The sequence below is a fragment of the Geospiza fortis genome, unplaced genomic scaffold (assembly GCF_000277835.1).
Source record: "Geospiza fortis unplaced genomic scaffold, GeoFor_1.0 scaffold98, whole genome shotgun sequence".
In the NCBI taxonomy this organism is placed as follows: domain Eukaryota; kingdom Metazoa; phylum Chordata; class Aves; order Passeriformes; family Thraupidae; genus Geospiza; species Geospiza fortis.
This window is the reverse complement of record NW_005054306.1, coordinates 4,597,848-4,622,629: the sequence shown is the minus strand read 5'-3', so window position 1 is coordinate 4,622,629 and position 24,782 is coordinate 4,597,848. Positions and strand designations below refer to the sequence as shown.

The window sequence follows — 24,782 nt, the reverse complement described above, 5'->3', positions numbered from 1 at the left end:
ATATATTACTAGTTTATATATAAATTATATTGTCATTTTATTATTTCCAATCTTAGCTAAAAATTCTGGTTAATAGTTCTTTTTCTGTGAAGGTCGGAAGAGATAAAGACAAGATTGCACAGCCTTCATCTGGCCTCAAAAAGCTGTATCAAGTGAATTTGCAAAGAGAACCTCAGTGCCACTTGCCCATGAACCCCAAGGCAACTGAACATGCCCATCAATTTGGAGGAACAGCAAACAGCCGGCAAGAATTTGATCACATACCAAAGGATTTCAGTCAAAGGTAAAGTGACTTTAGAAATTAAAATGAAATATGCTTGGCAGGAGAAAGATGTATTTCATTTTTTTTTTACAGGACACATTTCTACTGTTACCCTGGCTTTTTTCCATTATATCTTAGGCTAAATATTGTGTCAAGCCTGTTGTTAGGTTATATTAAAAGGTGTTTCAGTTGAGTAAGAGATAAACATAGATGGTGCTTCCACTTACATCCTTCTTATGGAAGCTTCATCTGCATTGCATATATAACAAAATGTGTCTCCTTGTGTGAAGCTTTTGAGGATGTTAGTTCTATACAAGCAATGCACAATACTCAGTCTCTTTACACAAGAAGTAAAGGCATTAAAGCAGAAAGGAAGCAGTATCATGCTGAGTGGACCCTGTCAGTGGTTTAATCTTCATAGTGCAGTAAGACACAAAGCTATGAAAACCTGGTCCAATTCAAGCCATAATGGAAATCTAAGTAATAATGAGTCCAGATACTGTTCAAATTTAATATTCATGTTCCCACAAAATATCTCATGCAATATTCAAAATCCAATAAGGATTTTGGTTTAATACTTTCCATTATAGACTATAAATTCAACAATACAGCACTTCCTGGAAGCATACCAGACCACTTACTCAGAAAAAACTGTTCTTTCCTGATTTAAATTAGAAAGTCATTATGTTCATTTTAATTCAATGCATTTAACTTAGGGCAGTTATGATGGCACCCATATGAAGGCAAACCCAAACTCTAATATCTTCATCCCACCTTCATTCCTAAAACATATCTTTATTTGCCAAATTTTATTAAAGCTTCATTTTTGTAATGTTCATTTTTAAAAAGTAATGAGTTGTGTCATTTTAAAACAATATTGGCAAGGGACTGAGTGTCTGTGGAATGTACACACACAGGCCATTAGAAATGTATAGATGCTTGACACAATATGAAGAATGGAAACAAGGTTAGACCTGACATCAGAAAAAGAAGGAATCAGTTCTGGCACTGTCTTACACCAATACAGCTTTGCCATGCTTTAGACCATAAGTAATAATAGCAATCACTCAAGAAATTTTCACTGTGACAGTGTCAAACCAGCAATGGTATGACTTCCTATGCTGTCTTGGACTTCACAAGGAACTACGGAGAAAGGGAAGCTTCCATCAAGTCTGGAATAACATTAAACATCAGGCTTCTGTGCCATCACACTTAAAAATCCCACAAGCCCTGCTGTTTAACATAAAAGGAAATATACTGTCAGATTTTGGAGGTCTGCATTGAACTTATTCACTCTAGAGATTTTAATTTTTGAAACCAAGTTCCTCGCCAGGCAGCTTTTTCTCCAGCTTTGACTTCTGCTCAAAAAACCAGCATAGAATGTTTCTCAGAAACACCACTTCCATAAAGCAGATGAATATCTTTTTGGATGAAAGGAAAATCTCAATCTTCCTCTGCCTGATATTTGATTTAAATCAAAAGTATCTGCTTTAACGTTAATATTGTGTTTTTATGCACCAGAGCTCAGTTCTCTATCAGTCTGAAAACTCACTCATCTCACGGAATGATTTGCTACATTTCGGATCAAAAAGAGACCAACTTCATGGCCCTTTTCGTTGCTCATGGCCGACTAATTTTTATGTTTAATGCCGGTCACCAGAAGATAAGGATTAAGAGCCAAGAGAAATACAATGATGGTCTGTGGCACAACGTAAGTAGAAGAAAGCAATCATGATGGCACATGCTGTCAAGTTTGCAGTAAAGACACTGCTCATGTGACAGCTCAGGGAGTTTTCATTCATGTATTCATAAACACATCTATATGTTGAGAAACTTCCATCAATATTTTTAGATCTTCCATGCAGCTTTTTATTAAGTCATTAACTAGGGACAAGAAAGTGAGTCAGTTATAAAAATTCAGCAATTCCCAACACTAACAGCTGAACAGAAATGAAGGAAACAAGCAGAGCAGTAAGGCAATTAAGAGTTAAATGAGTTATTAAAGGAAAGACTAGAATAATTTTGTTCAGCAAATGTCTTTGAAGTGCCTAAGAAAGGAGCACAGCTGTCTTAGGCTGCCTCAGTAGTCTATAAAAATAAAAAGACAATTTTAGGAGTCAAGGTGAATTTCCCTCTGTAGCTATCTCTCTCTCCTCATTAACTACAGAGGAAGTCTACAGCTACTAAACTACTGACTTGGGCATTTAAGTGTTTAAAGCAGGCTGGATGAATCCATACCATAAAACTAATGATGACTGTGAAAATGTTAACAGTGATAGGTAGATCTCAGTAGACCTTATGACACCTTAATTATCTCTGCCTTGTACACCAAAATGTAAGAAAGGCAACAGTTTTTCTATCTAGCTTTCATATGTATGTGAAAAATGAGGGTTGTCCAACAAGGAATACTGGCAGTTAGCAAAACAGGCTTGTACAATATTGCTCATGCACTTTTCTTCTCAAATATCTCATTTCCTTCCACTGTGTAGCAATGATCCATTAACAGATGGAAGTAATCTCCCACATTTTTCTTCCCTTCCTAGGTGATATTTATTAGAGGCAAAAATATTGGTCGCTTGATAATCGATGGTCTCCGAGTACTAGAAGAATCTTTTGATGGGAATGCAAATAGTTGGCAAGTCACTGAACCACTCTATATTGGAGGTGTAGCTCCCGGAAAAGCTGTAAAAAACATCCAGGTAAAGCAGACTTCTATGTACAGACCCCATACCTCTGTGTAAAGTTAAAACAAAAGCTGACTGTAGGGATCAGATCAGACAAAATCTGATTAAGACCTTGACTCTCATCCTGCTAAGAAGCAGACAGCTCAGCTCATGTAAAGTGCATTCCACAGGGCTGGGCTGGTGGTAGCCTGGTAAAGCTTCCACAGCCTTGCAGCAGCTGGGAAACCAATTGTCCATAAGGAACAGAAAAATCCTAGTGACATCCAAAATTAAATGAGACAAATAATGTTAGGCAAGATCAATTTCACCCTGATGTCTGAGATACAGAATGAGTTTTGGAGACATTTTGATGTTCTCACAGTACCTCTGTTTTAAGACAATACCTAGAGGTCAGGATTCTGTTCTACAGCTCGGTACTGAAGTATACGGAAAGGAGTGTTAAACCAAAAATGAACATAATATTCTCTTTCAAGGTAATCTTTAGTGTTATGTGCCTAACAAGATTGATAAACTACTCTGAAAAGGTAGACCCCCATCTTGCCTTGAGGCTATGAGGTATATGTATAGCACTGCTTTGCCCGACTTGTGTTTTGTTTCTCACAGTTCAGTAAGGACTGAGAAACAACACAAGCTGGAATTACCTTGAAGTCATCAAAAAGACATGAGAGGCTATGAGAACCATTTTTCCTGCTTACCTTCTCTGGAAATTGTTTTTTAGTTCCAAACTGATGCCCCAGACAATCACAGCCTTACAGCTTATAAACGAGTAGAAATAAGGGCAAAAGAATCTATTTATTTCCACAAGCAGTTTATTTACTAATCAAGGCTTTTTTTACCCCTCAGATTAACTCTGTCTACAGCTTTAGTGGTTGTCTCAGCAACTTACAGCTCAATGGAAGATCACTTACTTCAGCTTCACAGACATTTAGTGTAACACCTTGCTTTGAAGGTCCATCAGAAGCAGGAACATACTTTTCATCTGAAGGAGGATATGTCGTCCTTGGTAATATACTCCTAGCCAAATGTATCCCAAAATAGGACTGTGGTATTCAGTGTGCTTCAGAATGGCATTTTTCACTAAAGTCTGTGGTAATTTCCAAGGTTGTGAGCTGTAAGGATTATCAGAAACAGATCACTATTGTGCTAAGCAGATGATATTGACAGGTCACAATGTCACTGTGAAACTTTAATGCTGATAAATAAACACATCTGTATGTATGTATGTGTTTCAAATAATAAGAATAATTTAATAAGGGAATAATTTTAATGAGGGAACAGACCATAATATGTTAAAAATTAGCATAGAAGTCACCATGGCCAAGACCAAGTACACCATCAAAAGGTCATCCCTTATTTTTTTAATTAATAAAACAACATGTAATTAAAAAATCCTGCAGAAAGGCTTTCAGCATGTCTTGATACAGAACAGCGGGACAGAACATATCTTTTCTGTCATTTCGGCCTGCTGTGTTCCAGGAAGAGTTTTAGAAGGGTGTTTCAGTCACATAGGCTCTGATCTGAACAAGAAAGGAAACTGCAAAACCCTACTCACTGGCTGAACCAAGAAGAATCAGACTAGTGTTTCTAATTTGCCCTCTGGCCTGTCACCAGTTTGAAAAAGGGAGTTTCTCATACTGAATCATCAAAGCTCAAGTGAACTCCCACTCACTCAATAATGGCTGCTGAGTGTCTAGGAAATTGCACAATAAGAAACTGCCAAAAAATACAAATCATTTACTTTCTATTGTCCATTTTATTGCTAAGAAACATTTTTAAACAAAATACATTTTCTAAATAATGAGAAAAGTAAATAAACCTTTATTAGTACTCCAATCAAAACAAAAGTTGAAATGGGTCATTGACAGCACATCATGTTATCCCATATTTCAATAGTTTGAAGAACAAATAAAATCCATGCTCTGATGTTCTACTTTGACTTTGAATAAATGTCCAATTTCATCACTAACTCAGTACAAAAAGAATGTTATTCCTTTTACTTCACAGATGAATCCTTCAGTTTAGGCCTGAAATTTGAAGTTGTTTTTGAAATACGTCCCCGAAGCAGCTCAGGAATCCTACTGCATGGTCACAGTGTGAATGGAGAGTACCTGAATATGCACATGAGAAATGGACAGGTATAAACAAGGTCACATCTCCTCCACTGCCTTGACTGGTTTCTCTTCCATTTCCTTGGGCTTCGCTACATGCAGATTTTGTCTTACAAATTTGCCACTAACTTCTTATTTCTCCCCTAAATATATTAACAGCTTAGATTAGTCAAACCAAATATTTATTTTAAATTACTAAAATCAACACCTGAGACAAGTTCAGATCACTTTACTAATACGAGCCATAAATATTGTGTTGTAACCTGAAAAGAAGCAAAAGCACTGACTCTTTGGCACTGCTCTTTCACCCACACATTAAAAATGTATCACAGTTACATGTAACCATCAATAATTTTTTATTTCTTATTTCTTAAAAGATAAGTATGAGTTATACTCAGTCTCTTCTTTCTTTATCAGATATATGTGTGATAGAAAGAGTGAGGGAAAGGAAAAGTTCTGATTGTCTGTTAGCCTGGTTTCTACAGGCTCTGGATTTCAAATGAAGGAGAGAGGTTTGAAATTAACTCACCAGACAGTTGTTGCTATTGCTATTTTTTATTGTGTTCATTCATAGAATCTGGATGTCTTCGTGCTATGCACTGCACATCTACAGTAATAAATTTCAGTCTTAAGTGAACAACACAAGCAAAGATTTAGAGCATAGGAAATCTTGGCAGTTTTTTGGTCTTTCCTGGACAGGAGAAACTCAGGGCACAGTCAAGAGACTAAGCAGTGTGGATATTCTTCAGTCACTGCTATGCACCTGTCAATCAAAGTGGAAGGGTATTTTAGCGGGGCTGGCTATACCTCAGTTAGAAATGCAACATCTGAGGAAACACTCTTACCTCTTCTCCAAGAGCAGGCACCTACAGCAGTGTGACTGAGTAAACAGTTTAACAAGATGATTCATCCTATCCTAAAGCAGGTGTCTAATTAGGTGACTAGATGAATTGTTATTTGGAGAATTTATTTTTCTATGTTGGCTATAGAGAGAACAGGTGCTTCCGTTAGGCACCTAACTTTTGACAGCTGATTAGGTAAGATGAAGCCCATTCTTACCCCTCTGTCTAGGGAACTAACAGAGAAATTCTTAAGTACATTGTGCTGATGTGTATCATGCCACACCGGAAAGCTGAGTCTATATAGAACCAGTCCAGTATAACACTTCTTATGTTGAGTTCTTACCAAAGTTCTGCATGTCCAGTAGTTTGTCTGGTTTTTCCAGCTGTACCAACTGGTGTAACAAAAGGTGCTGCTTCACACCTCCCTTCCTGTATAATGCATATGCAATTCATTAAAAAAATTCACCCTGGAAAAGTAGCTTTTCCCTGCTTGTCACTGCAGCAGTTCAGTACCTTCTTAGTAGGGGTCTGTGTGTCTTTAGCATTAACTATCTGCTCTCTTTGAATGCATTACAAAAGACCTGTTTTGCAAAAACCATTTTGCTGTACAAATAAGATCAGCAACTATAATTCATTTTTAAAATGTACACATCTCTATCAGTACAGCTTGTCTGGGTGATTTATTAAGGAGTTACTTTCTCCTGTGATTCTTTATTTGCTTCAATCTATACATTTTGTCTAAGGGTGGATAAAATAGAACATGAGGATCATTTTAATTGTGTATGTTGGTGCCCTTCTGGAAAAAAACATTAATATGGTTTGGTTACAACTGTATCAAAACCCTCTAGAATCAAATATAAGTTGCTTCCTTGTGAGAGACTATTTACAAGGGCATGTAGTGACAGGACAAGGAGGAATGGCTTCAAACTGACAGTAAATTTAGATTAGATATTAGGAGGAAATTCTTTGCTGTGAGGGGGGTGAGGTGGAACAGGTTGCCCAGCAAACCTGTGGATGCCCCATCCCATTAAATGTTGAAGCCCAGGTTGGGTGTGACTGAGCCACCCGATCTTATGAAAGGTGTTCCTGTCCATGGCAGGGGGGTTGGAACAAGATGATTTTTAAGGCCCCTTCCAATTCAAACCATTCTATGATTCTGTGGTTTTCAGTCAGCATAGAGTCAGCATAATCAGGAACAACTTCAACATTTGAAAAGCCTGAGTGGTTGGGCTCAGAGTTTGGAGTTCTCTGGCAATCACCACCAGGAATCTCACGTTCCACAACAGGGACACAACACTGTTTTGCTGCTGCTGCACCATTCCCATGAAAAAAGATATTAATCCATTAACTAAAACAGAGGCGCAAAATTCAGAATTCTGTTCACCTTCTAGCTCTGCCAGAGACTTACTGGTAAGCTTGAACTAGTAACTTAAAAGTAATTCTTAATTTTGCTATCCATTCCTTTCTCATATTTTTTCTGCTTGTTTATACTTGAGGTTTCAGGACTGTTTTCCTTATTAAGTGGCTAGCAAGATGCCAAAAACATCATCTGATGCCTCTAAACACTAATTTATCACACAGGAAATTATGGAGTAGAGGTACTAGTAAATGAGTGAAATTAGCTCTTATTTTTAAGTCTTTACTTGACCTCTTCCTTGAGATAATGAGGAGTGTCTCAGAAGTATTGAATCTGAACAGTTAAGAAGAAAAAAAAAAAAAAAAACTAAATTTGGATTTAAAAGGTACTTTATTTTGACGAATTTAATGAAGCCATGTTTTCCTTTCTCTTGGATACTTGACATGTTTTGTGTGGGGAATACAACATTATTACAACAGAAGGTAAAAAGAGAAAAGGAGGGGGTTTACAGTGATGATTACATTCTTTTCCCTCAGGTTACTGTGAAACTGAATAACGGAATCAGGGATTTTTCAACTTCAGTGACACTGAAACAGAGTCTCTGCGACGGCAGGTGGCATCGAATTGCAGGTCAGTAAAAGGTGATTTTCCCCTAATTAAGGTAACAAAGTCCCTCTCCTGCTCCCCAGATATCCATCTCCATGGGCTAGAGCACTGGCAATGCAGAAGTATTTTCAGCTCTTTTTCACCTGCCAAGACCCAAGTTTGTGTGAAAGACACAGTCTTATTCATCCCTCAGCTTCCTGTAGAACTGTAGGGCTTCCTGGGAAGACAAGCGCAGGTTCCTACAAAGATAGGGAAAACCAAGATAGAAGCTCCCTGTTCAAAGAACAGAAAGCAGCCTATCTGAAATTCTGGCTACCTTTCCTTATTCATATACCAGATTATAGTCTTCCTTTCCCAATTAGAGGTTAAAATTAATTGATAAAATGCAATAGGTACCAGTATATGCTGCCCTTAAAAGGCAAATAACAAGACAGATGTGGGGAACTTTTTACTCACAATAGAGAGATGTCTACAGCTGGAATTTTGGCTTTGTGCCAGACAATCATCCTTCTTTCCTGGTTTTGAAAGTCAAAAAGCATTTCCTGGGTACTTTGAACCACCTCATCTTCCTGTCTAGATGTGGCCTTCAAATGTCTTCCACTGTCACTGCAGAAGTGATCTGAGCCTACATCCTTTCCACAAGCATTCTGTTTCCCTTCTGAAGGAAATCCAGGCACACAAGCAAGGGAGAAGCCTCACTGCATTCTAATATACCCTAAATGGAAGTGATTGGGCAACAGTTTTTTTAAGCCACAAGCCATTGTATGCTCATAACCTGGAGCCTAAACACTGCCACCGCTGGGGATCAAGAGCCCCACCCAAAAGCACCCTTGCTCCCACTGTATCTACCATCGGTCCTGCTCTGTGCCAGAATCCACTCACAAACTGTCACTGATGCCTCACACCCAATCTAGCAACCACTAAATCAACTACTCACACCAAACAGATAACTCCTGTCTGTCCTAAAAGACTCATGTCACACACTTCTTGCTGATCCCTGTTCCTTCTCCTTTCAGTTATTAGAGACGCAAACGTGGTGCAGCTGGACGTAGACTCTGAAGTCAACCATGTGGTAGGGCCACTAAATCCAAAGGCAATGGACCACAGGGAGCCAGTGTTTATTGGAGGTGTACCAGGTATGTTTTTGGTATCTTTTTGGCACATTGTTCTGAGATTTCAGCCCTGTTTCCAGAGAAAGCATAAAGACTAAGTTTTCATCTCAAAAAAGAACAAAATATGTGAACAACCTGGTAAAATTCAAAGGCTCACGAGCTGATCATAAATGTTCTGCCTCAAGTTCTCAAAGAAAAAGATGTGCTGGTTCATTGAAATTAAAACATTCACAGCTGCTGGAGGGCAAGGTATAGATTCATTAGAGAAGTCAGCCAACAACAAACAAAATTTCTTTTTTTTTTCTGTTTTCCCTTCCCTTGTGGGCTAACTCTTTTTTTAAGAAGTGATTTATTTATTTACGGGGTTGGAAACTCTCTGTCGCTGTAACTGGAGTCCCAAGGTTTAGTTGCTGGTAGGTTTCTTTCCTCTTCTTCAAGCAATGGCACCCTTGAACACAAGATAAAATGTGGAGATTCTTTTTCTTACTAAGGGTTTCTGTTAGACAGATTTCTGCTCCTGTGTATTTGTGACTCACAGGCCATCTGTGTAGCATGGGCCAAGATTACTACATTTCCTTCTCTTATTCAACAGACAGAGCTACTCTGTTGGGGTTCATATACAAACTGTAATCAACACTACGTGATCCAATTTTTAAGTCAAGTCCCATACATTTCTCAGTGAAAACATGCAGCATTACTTCTCTGAGCCTTGCATGTCAATCATTTACAGTTCTAACTACAAAATTCATTATAATGCTTATCTTGGATTACTGGCTTGAGTGCGTGGTGTTCACATCCATCCCACGCTACCAGGAGATAAAATGAGCCTAAAGGGAATAATAAAATCTATGCACAGATGCCTGCTCACTCTTTAAATCCAAAATGGAATTTTATTAGGACAGAACTTTTCCCAGAGAGGTAATATAAAGGGGTAATTGCAAATGCTGTTCTGCTTCATAATAGAGCCTTCTATTTCTACATTAATTATAGAATACTAAAGCAATGCACTGGCTCTATAATGCTATTATCAGGCTGGCACAGGAAACTCTTACACAGAACTTCACAACAACAAATAAGATACAATACTAAATAATGCCATCCAGATACAGCCAACTGAAGGCAAACTAACAAATCAGACACAGATTACAATACATGTGATATTAAATTACAAAAACAGACACTGGAACTCATCTACTCTGTTACTTAAAAGAAAATGTAGCTGTCAAAAAATGCAAAATTGTGTCTCTGTTGATAATAAAGTATCAAGAGTTTCAGGTAACTGTAGATAACTAACCATACTTTAATGGCCTCTAGGACACTGGCAGTAGGCCAAACATTTTAAAAGAAGATTCAGAAGAGCTGCACTCAGTAGCAAAGTTCTGCTACCAAACTGATTATTTTGCCCATCACAAGCTCTAAACTTTTATTTATTAAATTTTTTTGATCTTCTTTTTCCAGAGTCTCTGCTAACATCAAGCCTGACTACACGCAATTCCTTCATTGGCTGCATTCGTAACTTCATGATTGATGAAAAGCCAGTGAGCTTTAGTAAAGCAGCTTTGGTTAGTGGTGCAGTAAGCATTAATACCTGTCCAGCAGCCTGACAGTGCACTGCATCAATTCTGAAAAGGTCCTTAGACCACAGAAAGAAAAACAGAACAAAAGAAACCATGTCCAGCAAGACAAGAAGAATGAAAATATCACAACCACATCTACAGAATGCAGGAAGGGGGGTCACTTCTAATATTTACACGCAAACAAAAATCACTGAAGAATGAAAGCTGTTGCTTCTGCACTTCTCTTAACATACCACAAGAGTGAGCTTTACCATTTCTTATAGTATATGTGTGGCCAGTCTGTTAACATGAAAATATGAGATTATAAAATAAATTAAAATTATATTAAATATGTTATTTTCAAAATAGATCCTCTACATAATCTCATCCCATATCTTAGTCACCTTTTCTTCAACAGAAAAAGATCTGTTAATGCACATTAAAGAATAAAACTAGATTATAGATTCACACTGCAAATACTGTAAAAAGATCTTACTGTATATTTTTAATTTTCTATTCAACTCATTTATATATTCCTCAAATGAAATGAGGGGAAGAGAGTATACTAACTATGTAAGCTTACAAACAATGAAAAATTAAAATTTTTATTCCACTTCTAGACTTCATGGATATGTTCTAGCACAATATGAAGAGAGGATGTGTATCTTTTAAGACAGATGCTTTATATATAGACTCATTTACCTAAACTAGGTAATTTTAGAGTAATGCTTGCCTTAGAGACAATTTTAAATTTCAAATTTTTTCTCTGAATTTTTAAATGCACTTACATACAACACAGCACTAAATTCACAATCTCATTGTGATCTCATTTGCACTAATTTTACACAAGTAAAAATGAAGCGTAGAAAGCAGAATCACAGTCACAGTTTCAGGTGACTCCCTTATCATACAAAAACATCACTTCCCTGTGAGACTCCTGCAGGACTTCAGTTTACAGCAGAAATCCTCAAACAAGGAACAGGTTCCTTCAGAAGATATGCTGCTGCAGAGGAACCAAGAGTGAAACAGGAAGATGTAAACAGAAGGCAAAGAGCTGCAAATCTGAACTATGTTATAACCATAGAGAGTAGATGGAAGTTAATGGTAGGGTTCAACTCACAGTAGGCTTACACACCAAATAGACACAAGTCACTTGCAAAACTTAGTCCCTTCAATCATCACCTACAAGGAATCAAAGCCATTTAGCTTTCTTTTCTTTGAAGTATAAAGTAATGTAATAAAGAATAAAGTAATGAAAGTTTCATGGTTGCTGAGCAAATTATTTTTGGAACCAACTCAAAACATGACCAGCTGCAAAGCAGGAAACTATGAATTGCAAAAATAAAGGACAACACCCTAGAGACTGAAAATTAATAAGAATTCATCTGGAAAACACACAAATGAAAGTTGGAATCCAAAGATCTTGAAAGCATGGACAGATGGAAGAATGACCAAAATAAGATACATATATAAGCACTAATCACCAGCTTCCCTACTACTCTCAGTAGGGTGAAAAAAGGGTTTTGACACACTGCAGCAGACTTGGCCTACTCTGGATAAAGAACTGCAACCTCTGGATACACAGACACAGGAACTCTTCAGCAGCTGGGACCCCATCACAGACTCTCCACTTGCCTCTGGAGTCCAGTGTTGGGTGGTAAGGGAACAACATAGTGCGGCTACTGGAGCCTCTCCTTTCACCAGCCTTGTCAGCTCTGCTCATACATTCAATCCCATTCCTCTTCTGCTTGTCTTCTCCTGAACACATCTCCTTTTCCCTTCCCTGCAGCTCTCAGGCAATATGCTCCAAGGACTGATTCCCTTTCCAACTATAAGCTTACAGACACCCCCTTCACAGGGGAGTGATCTATAGACCCTTCTTTTCCTCACTCCAAAGCCCACTGTTCATACTTGAGAAGCAAGCAGTAAAAGTATCCCTCTGCAGTCTCTTAGGTTCAGGCATGGATCCCTAAATCCATTTGCCTTCAAATGCCATCTTTGTCTCAGGCACCAAAACCAGTATGCTTGCTCAGCTTTTTTCCTGCTCCCAGCTACTACTCAGAAATGGAACAGAAAATTTAGGGCTTTCGCTTCAGCAATATTTTATTATTGGTGTTGAGGGCGAATATCCTCTGATCAGTGAGCTGGGTTCCCAGTGGTTACAGAGGCCTTGCATGGGTGGTGTCAGAGTGGTACAGTTGGGAGCAGGGGTAAAAAAGGAAGTCTCTCTCCTCCCAGTGCCAGTGAGTTGTTAGATAGGCTCAAAAAAGCTCATGACACCACAACCTGAGCTAAGCTTCCTCAGGCCCTGGTCTCCAGGACCCTGTTGCTGGAGAGAAAAGAACAGCAGATTCCCTGCTTAGATAGGTTGGTTACAAGGATTACTGAAATTCCCTTTGAGTTGGCTGCAGCTGCTCAGCAGAGATGGCCAGGAATAGCAAATGCTTGTGGCCCCTAAGAGCATCAGAGTTTAGTGAATGCTGGTATTAAGTGGAGCATTGTATGTTAACTGGTACACACATACTCAGAATGTTTTTCTGTCTCACACCTACTTCAAACCAAAGCATATTTTCTCATATCCACATCCAAGCTCTGTGAATAAACAATATTTCTCTTAGCCACATTTGCTGCAATGTGATTTGGTTTTGTTCTGTGGATTTATGTTTAAGAATGAGTTTTCTGATTTAACCAGTCCTTTGCATACTTTATATATGGAAAACTAAAAATACACTAAAACAGTATGTGAATAAAAAACAGTTAAAATTCATACACTGCTACTATTCAATTTACTTCTCTTTACTATATCACCAGCTAATCAAACACAGCACTGTTTTGGAGGGTGTCTTCATCAATTTTCCCTTCTAGGCTTCAGAGGTGTGGGTTTTCCCTCTGCAAAACAGGGTTTCCAAAGAAAAACACTATAAACCAGAGGATACTTGCAGACTCAGGAGAGAGCAAAAAATAATGTAAATTTCCCTGCCCCCAGCATCCACATAGACCTTTAACATTACCATTTCATAAGTGCCAAAGAAAGCCAGTGTGTGATGCATTATATTGCACATACCTCTGCACACATTTTAAGGCTGCTGGTGTTTAAGAGAAGCCAACTGCCTAAGCAGAAATCTTCCCAGAATTCAATTTGTCTCCTGTATCTATCTTAAAAATTATATCTTCAAAGTACAAAACCCTTCATCTACAAAGATTTGGGAAAAACCTTCAAGTTCTGAGCTACGTTGTCAGATTGTCCATTTCCATTTTTAACATAACTATCTAAATTCAGCAGAAAGCCTACAAGAAATGAGCACTGACTCTAAGTAGATTATAACTTTTCTCTGACACCTTCAAGGTTTTAATAAGTGTTGTTGTAGCCATTATCTAAATCTGGGCTGCAACTACACTGTATCTCAAAATATTCTGAAATTGGACATTTGCATGACTATGTAATAAAGAAACCAATTTCAAGATCAAATGCTCAGGAAACTGCTCCAAAATAGAGGATTTAAATGAGATCTCAGCCCCCTCTATCTCTTACACCTCAAGATTTGTAGAGAATACCCTTCTCCTCAAGAACCCAGGGTATGGACAACAACCTGAACAGAAAAATGAAAGATGAAGTGTTACAAGCCTGACAGTAATTTCCCAAAACACAACAATTCTAAATTAAAAAAGACGAACAAACAAAAAATAGACCCAAAAAATCAAAATTACAAACAACAAACCTTCATATGTGAACAAAGTCACAATGTAAGTCAAAGGATAACATTAGTTCAAATTCCAGTGTATTCTCCCTACAGCAGCATGTGGCCTAAATAGTCAAATGACTTATTAAAAAGATGGTGAAAGCATAGCACACATATTTAACTTGTGATGCACTTTTGACTCTTGTTACAGTGTGGGATTTAAGGGTTATTCACAGATTCACTGTGGTCCATGGAGATTCATTTCCACTTAAAAACATGGTAAGTTATTTATACAATTATTCAATTTGTGTTCCAAAGCTGTGGAACACCATTCCTGTATAACACATCAGCAAAATGTTACTGAGAAATTAAGAGTAAGAAACACATATTACCATAAGTCCGTTGTCAATTCACAATTCTTGGTGTTTCCAAGCTCAAAGAGAATAATCACTTTATATTTGCCTTCACAGACCACTTAAAGAACACTGGAAGCCAAAGCTCACAGTGTCTTGTTGCAACATCATGTTCAATAGAGTGAATCTGGCTAAGCTGAATCTTCATGGGACATAGAACACAAAAACTACAACTAACTTAAAAAAAAAGTAGAAAGTGGAGCTAATTACACAAGAAGAAAGAAAGTAAGAAACAGTAATATTAAGAGATTCTGTAGAATTTAAATTAAGCATTAGAATGCTTATAAGCAATGTTGTACTGCTTTTAACCTTAATTAAGGCTGAGAAGATATGTGAAGAGAAGACTTTAGGGATATGACAGTAGACAAGAAGTATAGAAGCAGTTGGACATCTAATAACATGAACAGAGCACAGCCTACGAGTTCAGACCACTTCAAAAAAACACAGGGAACAAAATTAAGTTATGGGTTACATCTAATCTGTCCAGAGAGAAAGGACTACCTATTTTCCTGTTTAATATTCATGTAGTTTTACACTGGTGATTAGTTTATAGAAAAGACATGTTTGAAGCAGTAGCACTCTATTCATGCTAAACATGCCTATAACACTAAAGCCATCGGTCCTTTTCACACATTTCATACGTGACACTTGAGTAAGCTTGGGCCACTCAGTACTTATTCTTAAGAACAACATGATTTCAATTAAGTTTCACAAATTTACTCTGTGTATCTATTTATTGTATATAATGCATATTGTACAATATTTTATTTGCTGCAATATATACATAATCTTTCCAGGAAAGTTTGTTTGTTTGCTTTTTTTAATAGTCATTTACTACAAATTTATTTTTCTGTAGACCTACAATTAATCTCTACCAGGTCATGTCTAGGAGCAAAAAAAGGATTAAAAATTTTATTTAACAGATTTTTTTGCACACCAGCATTACAAATAATCTATTTGGAAAAGGAGTATTTTGTTGGAAGGTTTTAGCCATAAAACTTAATGGACTGGGTTGCATGGAATTGCTTTTGTCCTCCCACAGGAAGCAGAAATGCCATCTGTGTCACAAGACAGCTTTCTGCAAGCTTTGCATGTCCCACATTCTTTACTGTTTTAGTCCTGGACTTGGCAGTGCTGGATTAACAGTTGGACTTGATGGTCTTAAAGGTCTTTTCTAACCTAAAGGATTCCATGATTTTGCAGCCGAGCTGTGTTGTGGACCAGCCTTGCCATGCTGAGACAACAGCATCTCTACACTCCTTGTTTTTTCACTGCGGACAATTATATGCACATTATGAAACTGAGCTTAATGTGCAAGCCTGGTGGGAAGGCACATTACAGCATTTCCAAATGGACGCTTTTTCATTTAATTTTTAGTTTGTATTTTCATACCGTTTCACACATTTCACGCTATCTCCCTGAATTATGTATTTGGGGAAAATAAAGCGCTTCTTTATTGCAACATTTTATCCATAAAGGATAATGAACTGTAGTGTATGGAAATACTTTTGCTCTCCCGTAGAGACACTTTATGTTAGGCTTTTGTCAGGCCTCCTGTATCTGGGCCTCAGCCGAGACCCCGCAGCCCCTCTCGGGTCCCCCTCAGACTCACCGAGTGCCTGAAAATCTCACCACACCCCCGTGCTGTCCCCCCCGCTCTCCCCCCGGCTTCCGGGCGCTGATTTCGAAAGAGGCCTGCGCCGGCGGCTCTGCCATGACCCAGTCGGTGGTGGTGCAGGGTAAGGGGATCGTGGCGCCCGGACCTCCCGTCGCCCCCTCCCCGTCCCTGAGCCGTGTCTCTCCCCTTTGCAGTGGGACAGTGCGGGAACCAGGTGGGATGCCGTTTCTGGGACCTGGCACTGCGGGAACACGCCGCCGTCAACAAGGTAAGGGCGCCGCTGCCCCGCCGGCCCGGGCGAGCCGCCCTCGCTGCCGCCCGCGTCCGTCGCTGTGGCTGCAGAGCGCTGTGTTTGTTTGCTGAAACCAAGGGCGCTTCACTGTGAGCACAACCACCCCCGGCTTCTTGTGCCGTTTCACTAATCATGAAAACAAAACGTAAGGTTAACTCTCAAGAGACCCTGTTAAATCAGAGGGTGGGCAGTCACCAGCCGTGTGAAGTTTAACGGGGATTAGCGCATCCTGCATCTAGGATGGGACAACGCTGGATGTAGGGACAGACTGGGCAATGAGAGGCTGGAAAGCAGCGCCATGGACCCGGGGGTCCTGGTCGATGGCAAGTGGAACATGAGTCAGCAGTGCCCTGGCAGCCAGGAGGGCCAGTGGTGTCCTGGGGGCATCAGGCTCAGCATGGCCAGCTGGGCAAGGGAGGGGATTGTCCCGCTCTGCTCTGCACTGGGGTGGCCTCACCTCGAGTGCTGGGGGCAGTTCTGGGCACCACAATGTAAAAAAAAAAGAAAAAAACACATTAAGCTGTTGGATAGCGTCCAGAGAAGGGCCACGAGGATAGTGAAGGGTCTTGAGGTGAAACCATATGAGGAGCAGCTGATGTCACCTGGTTTGTTCAGCATGGGGGAGACTGAGGGTCTCATGGCAGTCTGCAATGTTCTCCTGAGGGGAAGAGGAGGCGTAGACACTGATCTCTCCTCTGTCATGACCAGTGACAGGACCTGAAGGAATGACCAGAAGTTGTGTCAGGGAACATTTGAGTTACGTATTAGAAAAAGGGTTTTCACCCAGAGAGTGGTTGGACACTGGAGCAGACTCCCCAGCACTAAGCCTGTCAGAGCCCAAGAAGCATTTGGACAACACTGTCAGGCACATGGTGTGATTCCTGTGGTGTCTTTTGAAGGGCCAGGAGTTGGACTCTGTGTTCCTTCTAGGTCCCTTCTAACTCAGAATATTCTGTGATCACTAATTCTGGCCAGCTTTCTCCAGCATTTGCACCCTGAGAAACTCAATGTGTCTGCCTACAGCCAGGCATTAGCAGGTCTGAGGCTGTTAACACCACAGTGAGGGCTGTTCAGTGCTGGTACTTTGCCACTGGCAGTAAAGCAAAAGAGGACACCCCCAAAGCCCACCATTGTTTTCCATGTTAGCTTATGCCATGGCTTGCTGTACAGTTTTACTGACCAAAATAGCAACATGAGGAGGGCATAGGATTGTGCTGAGTACCCTGAACAAAATCACACTTTTCTTGCTGTGACTATAAAGCACTTAAGGTATTTCAACATGTCAGATCTCTTTAGTTTTATGTTGGGATAAGTAATTGCCATTGAACCCCTTGAACCCCTTGGCAGGGAGTTCAGGAATCAGTGTGATTGTGCTGTCCTCTTTGCAGAACTCCATGGGCATTGGTATCACAGGCATGGAACCCATGATGAAATGAGGGTTGTATCAGTAATGAACTGAGTCAGCTGAAGAGCAGCTCTTCAGTTTAATCATTGCATTGGGGTCTTGCGTAAACTACTACAGTTGCTTAATCTTGTGCTGAAAAATTAAATTCTTAGTTATGTTCTCTCAGTTTTTAATAGCAAGCTGATGTTTCAACAAAATGTTCTTTTTGGAGATGACTAGAACTAGCTGGATTCAACAGAGATGTTCACTCTGTTTCAAGTGGTGAGGTTTGACAGGTATCCTTCAGAGGTCCCTGCCAACTTAAATTATTCCATGAAAAAGCACTGAGAATTTTTGACATTACACATCATTTTGTGTTGTTTCCTTTCAGAAAGGAATTTATGATGAAGCCTTAAGCAGTTTCTTTAGGAATGTAGATACAAGGTAAGTTTTTATCAAACAGTTCATGAATTAACATGGTAGATCAGCCCTTGTAGTATCTTCCTTTAACCTAAGTTATAGTTTCCTTTAAGTCATATTTAGCTTGTACTAGAAAGAGATTTTGCTTTTTTATATTCTTCTCAAAACCTTATCTTTGCATTTCCACTTTATCTCTATATACTTCAGTAGTTAAATGTGTTGAAGGTGTGTTAGTTTGTTTTCCTTTCCTTTTGTACCAGAAGTGGACAGTCAGGATCTGATGGCTTTTGCCACTGCAGATAACAATCAGATTGTGTGCCCTCTGAATACCAACTGAGCAGCATTTCTTGAAGAGTTGATACAGAAATTGTATATAAGATAGTCAGAGAAAACTGACATTTTTAAAAGTCTTATTTGTCTGACTGTTTTGTTACCCAGAGTACTGTCTATAATTGTTTTTTATAAGTTAACCAATTCATACCTTAAAACCATTCAGTCATCTCTTACTTTTCCAGTTACAAAAATCCTTGCACTTTGCAAGAAGAAAATGTGTACTTGGGATAGCCTGTTGCATTTTAATTAATAAAAAAACATTTGACCAACCTCTGTTTCCTTCCATTGTATGAAAAGGTTGCAGTACAGCAATGTGATTTTGACTAGAAGAGCACTGAATTCCAAATTGCTTTTTTTAACCTCTTTGAAAGAGCATTGCAAATGTATTGAAGTTTGTTACTGTCATTTCATATGGGTATTTCCAAGAATACTTCTTTTTCTTTTTTAATCAAGAAAATTGGATCATAAAAAATGTCTGTTTCTGTATGTGCCAGATGAGGCCACCAAATTTGTAACTGACAGGTTGGCTGCAATAGGAACATCTGTTTTCTCTCTGAGCAGCCTGGTCTAGTGGAAGGTGTCCCTGCCCATGGCAGGGGGGCTGGAACTGGACAGTCTTTAAGGTCGCTTCCAACCCAAGCCATCCCATCACTCTAGGAAGGTTGGAACTTTTTTTCAGCAATTGAATCCAAGTGATTGAAGGTTTGATCTGGGATGAAAGGCCACAAAGCCAACAGTAAGAAAAATAAATGTTGTTTTGGGGTTGGTTTTATTTCCTCTTTGAATTTTGTTAGTCCCTGAAGAGAAATTCTCTAGGAGGATTTACTGGTGCTATAGTGTAGTCCTGCAGGTGTTGTGTAGGCTAGAGGAATCACATGAGTATTAGAGGCTGCTGTGAGCTGCTCACCTCATGAGAAATGTCTAGAGACCATCTTTGAGTGACAAGTTGGAAAATTCTTGAGTAATCCAGAGCAGCACTGTACTCTTTTCCCCTTGTTCCTGATGGGACTCAGTAGGCTCAGAACATCTGTGCTGAATTTTAGCTGATGTTTTGTGAATGTAATAGTGGTTAAATGTAGAGTGATCTTAAGACATACTTTAAATTTAGGCTTGGCCAGTCCCAGATTAGGTAAGTAATGGGAGAGGAAATAAGATCAGTCTGCCAGTATCCCTGCCTTTTTGTCCCCCTTGTGCTGAATATAGTTTGGCCAGACCATAGTATCTCATTATTTGAGTGGGAAAAAATGTTAACATAATGTATGCTGTGTTGGCTCAGTACAACCAGTCCTGGGAAAGAAGGAGGATTTAGCTGTGTCAGCCCAGTAGGATTTCTGAACTGCTAAATCATAAGAAGCAGAATAAGTCAAGCCCAGCACTGTGCTGGTGCAGTTACAGAGCTTTCACACCTGGAGCACAAGCACAGTGTTGTACTGCCCCCACCGAAACACTCATGGGGAGCTGTTTTCCATTGTTTGATGTGGATACACATATCACATGCTAATAAAAGATAATCCTTTCCAGTTTTGGCAGTGCTTGTGGAATTGTTACAAAGCAGAGGCTGTATCTGACAGTAAACTTTATGCTTATCTTTCAGCTTCTTGAAGTAATGTTTAGGATAGTTCTGATTGAGTTCATGTCCTGGAATTGTGGAATTAGAGGAATTATGAGGTCTTTTAGCAGCATGTTCAGGGTGTTTCTGTTTGTTTGCATTGTCATAGTCCTCCAAACACAATATATAAGAGATAAAATTTTATTGTAGTATATATTTTGTGCTGCAAATATGATCTTTGATTTTTCTGTCTTTTTTTGTCTTTTTTTCAGAAGTGGTGATAATGGTCCTGATATTTACAAAGGAAAAATCTGCTCTTTAAAAGCACGAGTAAGGCAGTCTATAAAGGTCACTCTTTCTACATTGAATATTTATGTCCAACTGTGTGGGAATTCTTATGAAGTTCTTAAAATTGCATACAGGTTTAAATACTGTTTTGAAAGTAAAATTTCTAATACTAACTTTTATTAATGCAGTAATGCACTTTGCTGCCAGTCTTGTTGAGTAACTCATTGGAATTTTAATAAAATTATTGCAGATATTATTAACTAAGGGTTGGATTTCTTTGAACCACTTTAAATGATTAAGAAGCAAGGAAACTTGAAATCAAAAAAATGTTTTAATTTTTTTTTTCCTAAGTAGTGGGACAAAACATTATAAAATTTTAACAAAATTTCATCTGAAATGCAGTCATATCAAACAACTAGCAAATCAGCTAAGATGAATCTAGTTGGTCTCCTAGTTAACAACTAGGGTGGGAAAAGGTTTCTGTGAAGCAGAGTAAAAACAGAATTCCTTTCATATTGTCAATAATTTCATATTTCTTTGTGTGATTATTTCAAGGGTGGTTTGGTTACTGACTGAATTTAAATTCTTCCCATTCTCGAAGGCACTGTTGATTGACATGGAGGAGGGTGTGGTAAATGAAATTCTACAGGGACCATTGAGGGATGTGTTTGATAGCAAGCAGCTTATCACAGATGTTTCTGGTTCAGGAAACAACTGGTGAGAACCTCTTTAGAACACATTTCTTAGCAGCTAATTAGATGGCATTTGAAAGGGGAAATGAAAACCATAGCTTTCGTTCTGCACCTGGAGAGCTGCAGCATTTTACCAGCAAACTTGGAGTCACTGTTGCCTGGAGGAGGGCTTTGAAAAGGCTTTTACAGAAGAATAATTCTGCTGATATATAATTTTGTCTCTTTTTTCTTCTTTTTTGATTTTCTTTAAAAAAGAGCATGCTTTTTATTTTTATTTCTTTGGCATTCAGCTGCTTTCATTGCTTATTCGAAGCCATAATCTAGTTTGAGACTGTGCAGCTACTGTGGAACGAGATATATGAACAAATGCACTTCTGATTTCTAAGCAGAGTCTGACTTTGTGCATTATAAACTACATTACCAAAAGAAAAATTCAGAAAAAAATTGGTTAACATAATGAATTCCAGATTTTTACAGAGACCTTACAGTGCTCTAATAATATTCAGTGCACTAACACTGGAAAGCAAATCACCAGCAAATGTACCAAAAGTGAGTGCAATATGGAGAGTGAAGCAGTCTTTACCATCTACCAACTTTACCATCTAGCAGACAAGTGTGTTGAAAATGAGCTGTTTGGGCGGTTTTTGTTACTAGTAGCAGCTGACTTGCGTAGTACTCAAACGATTATCTGCACATTTATTACGTAGGGATATCTTTATTGTTAAGGACTGTGTAGCTTTCATTACTACAACTGGATTGTCCAGCGTGGGAGTTTATTTCCTTTTCAGTACAGAATAATAAGTGTATACTCCAAAGTTGTGAACTTAGGCCTCTTTGCATCCTCCAGTTTAAAACCATGTTCTGACTCCCATATGCTAATATGTAGTCACAACTTAGAAACTCTCACAGATGAGGTGTTGCACCCAGCTTTGGACCCTGAACTCTAAAATGTCACATAGAAGGATTTAAAATTAAAAATTTAAAATTTGGTTTTTTTGGGGGGAGGTTTTAAAGTACTTTTCATATCCTCAGGGCTGTAGGTCATAAGATATACGGCCGTCAGTACCGGGAAAACATAGTGGAAAAGCTGAGAAAAACTGCTGAACATTGTGACTGTCTACAGTGTTTCTTTATAATTCATTCCATGGGAGGTGGTAAGTAATCTTTTTATGGGGAGTATGACTGCAGTAGCTACAAATGAAAAAAAGAAAATACATGGATCTTGAAAAGAAAATCAGTATAATTATCTACATCAATCAGAATGCAGATTTAAAAAATTAACATAGTACAATTAAATGGACCTGTAATTATTTATCATTAGTTTTATTAGAGCACTGAGGAGCTCTGATGTGCTACCCAGAACAAAAATGCAGCTAAAATTCAAAAGATGAGGCAGTGAGTAGGTCAAGACAGGTACCAAAGACAAACACTGAGGTATTACTGATCAGAAGAAGGGTCGGTGACCTCTGAACACCAACAGCATTGTCATAATCATTTTAATTGTGGGGAAAAAGTTTTCCAAAAGGCTTTGAAGGAGACTTCTGAAGTTGCTTAACTTTGGAAAAACTTTGTTTTTCTGTTTTCCTTCCTCATAATTCTCTTGAATCTGATCTAGTTAGTTAATAAGCCAAAAGGAAGAATCCTTTGTGGTATAAGTTTTGTCATTATTGCATTGCCATTAAGCCTTCCTACCCCAGAAATCTGAGAGCAGTATGTATTATAACTGGTTATAATGTGGAAAAAGACACAGAAAATAGCTGTAAATATGAAGCAAGGATTTTATCAAAGGCCTTTTTTGTGGCTTAATTTCAGAGACCCTGGAGGTACTGTTTCTGTTATTCTGAAAACTGCTGTCTTGTTCATAGATTAAATTGTCTGCCACTGAGAATGTAGCTGAATATTCAGAAAAAGACCACAGTTCAGTTCTCTGTTTTGGACTCGGGGCTGGGTGCTTAGTGTTAATGAGGAAAAAAGCCTGTGTGCTGGGGGGAAGGGGCAGCTCTGTTTTTACAGAAGAATGAGAAAATTTTATAAAGAAACCCTAAAACAAAAATAGTATTGTTTGGGGAAGTTCAATGCTTTTAAGCAAATGTTGTGTTTCATAATTCAAATTAAAGAATTCAAAATAAGAAGTAGAAATACTAGGTCAGAAAAATGTTTGTTACATTGTAGGACTTTTTGGTTTGCAGAAATTTTTGAGACTGTATTCTTCATTCTGACTGACATACAGTGGGCAATAATTTTATTACATATTTAATTTCCTGTCTGGGACAAACCTTCCTGCTTTAATTAGATTTGATTACCCTCTACTGTCTGCCAAATGCTTCAGAAAATATTCATTAATATATATAATTGAAAAGTTGTATGTCTCCTACATGAGTCGTAGAGCCTAAGATAATGTGGGGAACCTGTCTTCTCTCATTCTGTCTTCATTCATAATTAGGGACAGGATCTGGTCTTGGAACTTTTGTACTAAACTTGCTTGAGGAGGAATTCCCAGAAGTATATAGATTTGTTACTTCAGTTTATCCCTCTGGTGAAGATGACGTTATTACTTCTCCATATAACAGTGTTCTGGCTATGAAGGAGCTTAATGAACATGCAGACTGTGTGCTACCAATAGAGAATGAAGTAAGAAATAATATTCTATTTATGTAATTTTTTTTATTAGAATGTGGAAATGTCTCTTCCTTTTCAGTACTGATTTGCATACCAAAATCTCCAAAAGCATAATTTCAGTTTTTAAAGTAATAATTTAATTTCTAAGTCACTTGCAAGCTTTTGAAATGAACGTGGGTATCACTAAAAAGTTGCTCTGCTCCTTCAAACGAAGGTAGAGTGAATTTTTTCATGTCTATTTCAAGGTAAACAGTGAAAAGCTTCTATTTACTTAGAGTGTTTTCAATTCTTTTAACAATCAATTTGTGCATAGTATTGTGCTTCAAGGACCTCTGGTCTCTCCAGATTCCAACAAGCTTAGCTGTGCTGATTAGTGGTATGGGAATCATAGATATACCTGACCTTGCAAAGTGCTAGACTCATTTGAATCTAGCTTTGGTGGCTGTCTTGCTGTTTGTTTATGAAAAAAGCAAGAAAAAGTGAAATTTAGTTAGAAACTACATTTTTTTGCTTCACAGGTGTTCTCTTCTAAAACTGCTCTTTAAATTTTCATAAGCATTTTGAATAGTTGAATAAAATTCAAACTTCTGAGTCAAGCTGTGTATATATTTGTGATATGTAAGGCACAGACTTAGAAGCACTTCAGTCAACTGGAATTGCTCAAAAGTTGGACTTAGATGTATCAAGGTATACTCTTTAACCTAACAGTACAATGTCTGAGCTTTCAAGATTATTAGAAATTAAATGTGTGGTACTGAATTTCTAAGTTCTGTACTCAAGACTACTTCTGTGCTTTTTTTTTTTCCTCTCTTTCAAAGTCTCTGTTTGAGATAGTTAATAAAATTCATCAGATGATCAATTCTGGGAAGTTAGGATCAACCGTGAAGCAGAACAGCTTAGTAACATCAAGTGCAGGCAGTGCAAAAACACTGCCTGAGAAGCCATTTGATGCAATGAATAACATCGC

At 38.4% G+C, this 24,782-nt stretch overlaps 2 protein-coding genes across 2 annotated transcripts in view; both read left to right on the top strand.

The window, feature by feature from the left end:
• Positions 1–13,294, top strand: part of LAMA4 (laminin subunit alpha 4) — a 98,778-nt gene extending 85,484 nt beyond the window's left edge. The window contains 8 exon segments of the mRNA XM_031066639.1: positions 93–283; positions 1,784–1,973; positions 2,806–2,961; positions 3,790–3,949; positions 4,951–5,081; positions 7,790–7,883; positions 8,876–8,995; positions 10,430–13,294. Coding sequence (XP_030922499.1) covers positions 93–283; positions 1,784–1,973; positions 2,806–2,961; positions 3,790–3,949; positions 4,951–5,081; positions 7,790–7,883; positions 8,876–8,995; positions 10,430–10,575 — 1,188 coding nt within the window. The 3' untranslated portion in view covers positions 10,576–13,294.
• Positions 13,295–16,312: 3,018 nt separating this feature from the next.
• Positions 16,313–24,782, top strand: part of TUBE1 (tubulin epsilon 1) — a 14,882-nt gene continuing 6,412 nt past the window's right edge. Inside the window, exons 1-8 of the mRNA XM_005418432.2 lie at positions 16,313–16,359; positions 16,433–16,506; positions 18,306–18,358; positions 20,489–20,546; positions 21,106–21,221; positions 22,229–22,350; positions 23,640–23,827; positions 24,634–24,781. Of these exons, the coding sequence (XP_005418489.1) occupies positions 16,335–16,359; positions 16,433–16,506; positions 18,306–18,358; positions 20,489–20,546; positions 21,106–21,221; positions 22,229–22,350; positions 23,640–23,827; positions 24,634–24,781 (784 nt within the window). The 5' untranslated portion in view covers positions 16,313–16,334. The remainder of the gene's footprint in view (positions 16,360–16,432; positions 16,507–18,305; positions 18,359–20,488; positions 20,547–21,105; positions 21,222–22,228; positions 22,351–23,639; positions 23,828–24,633; position 24,782) is intronic.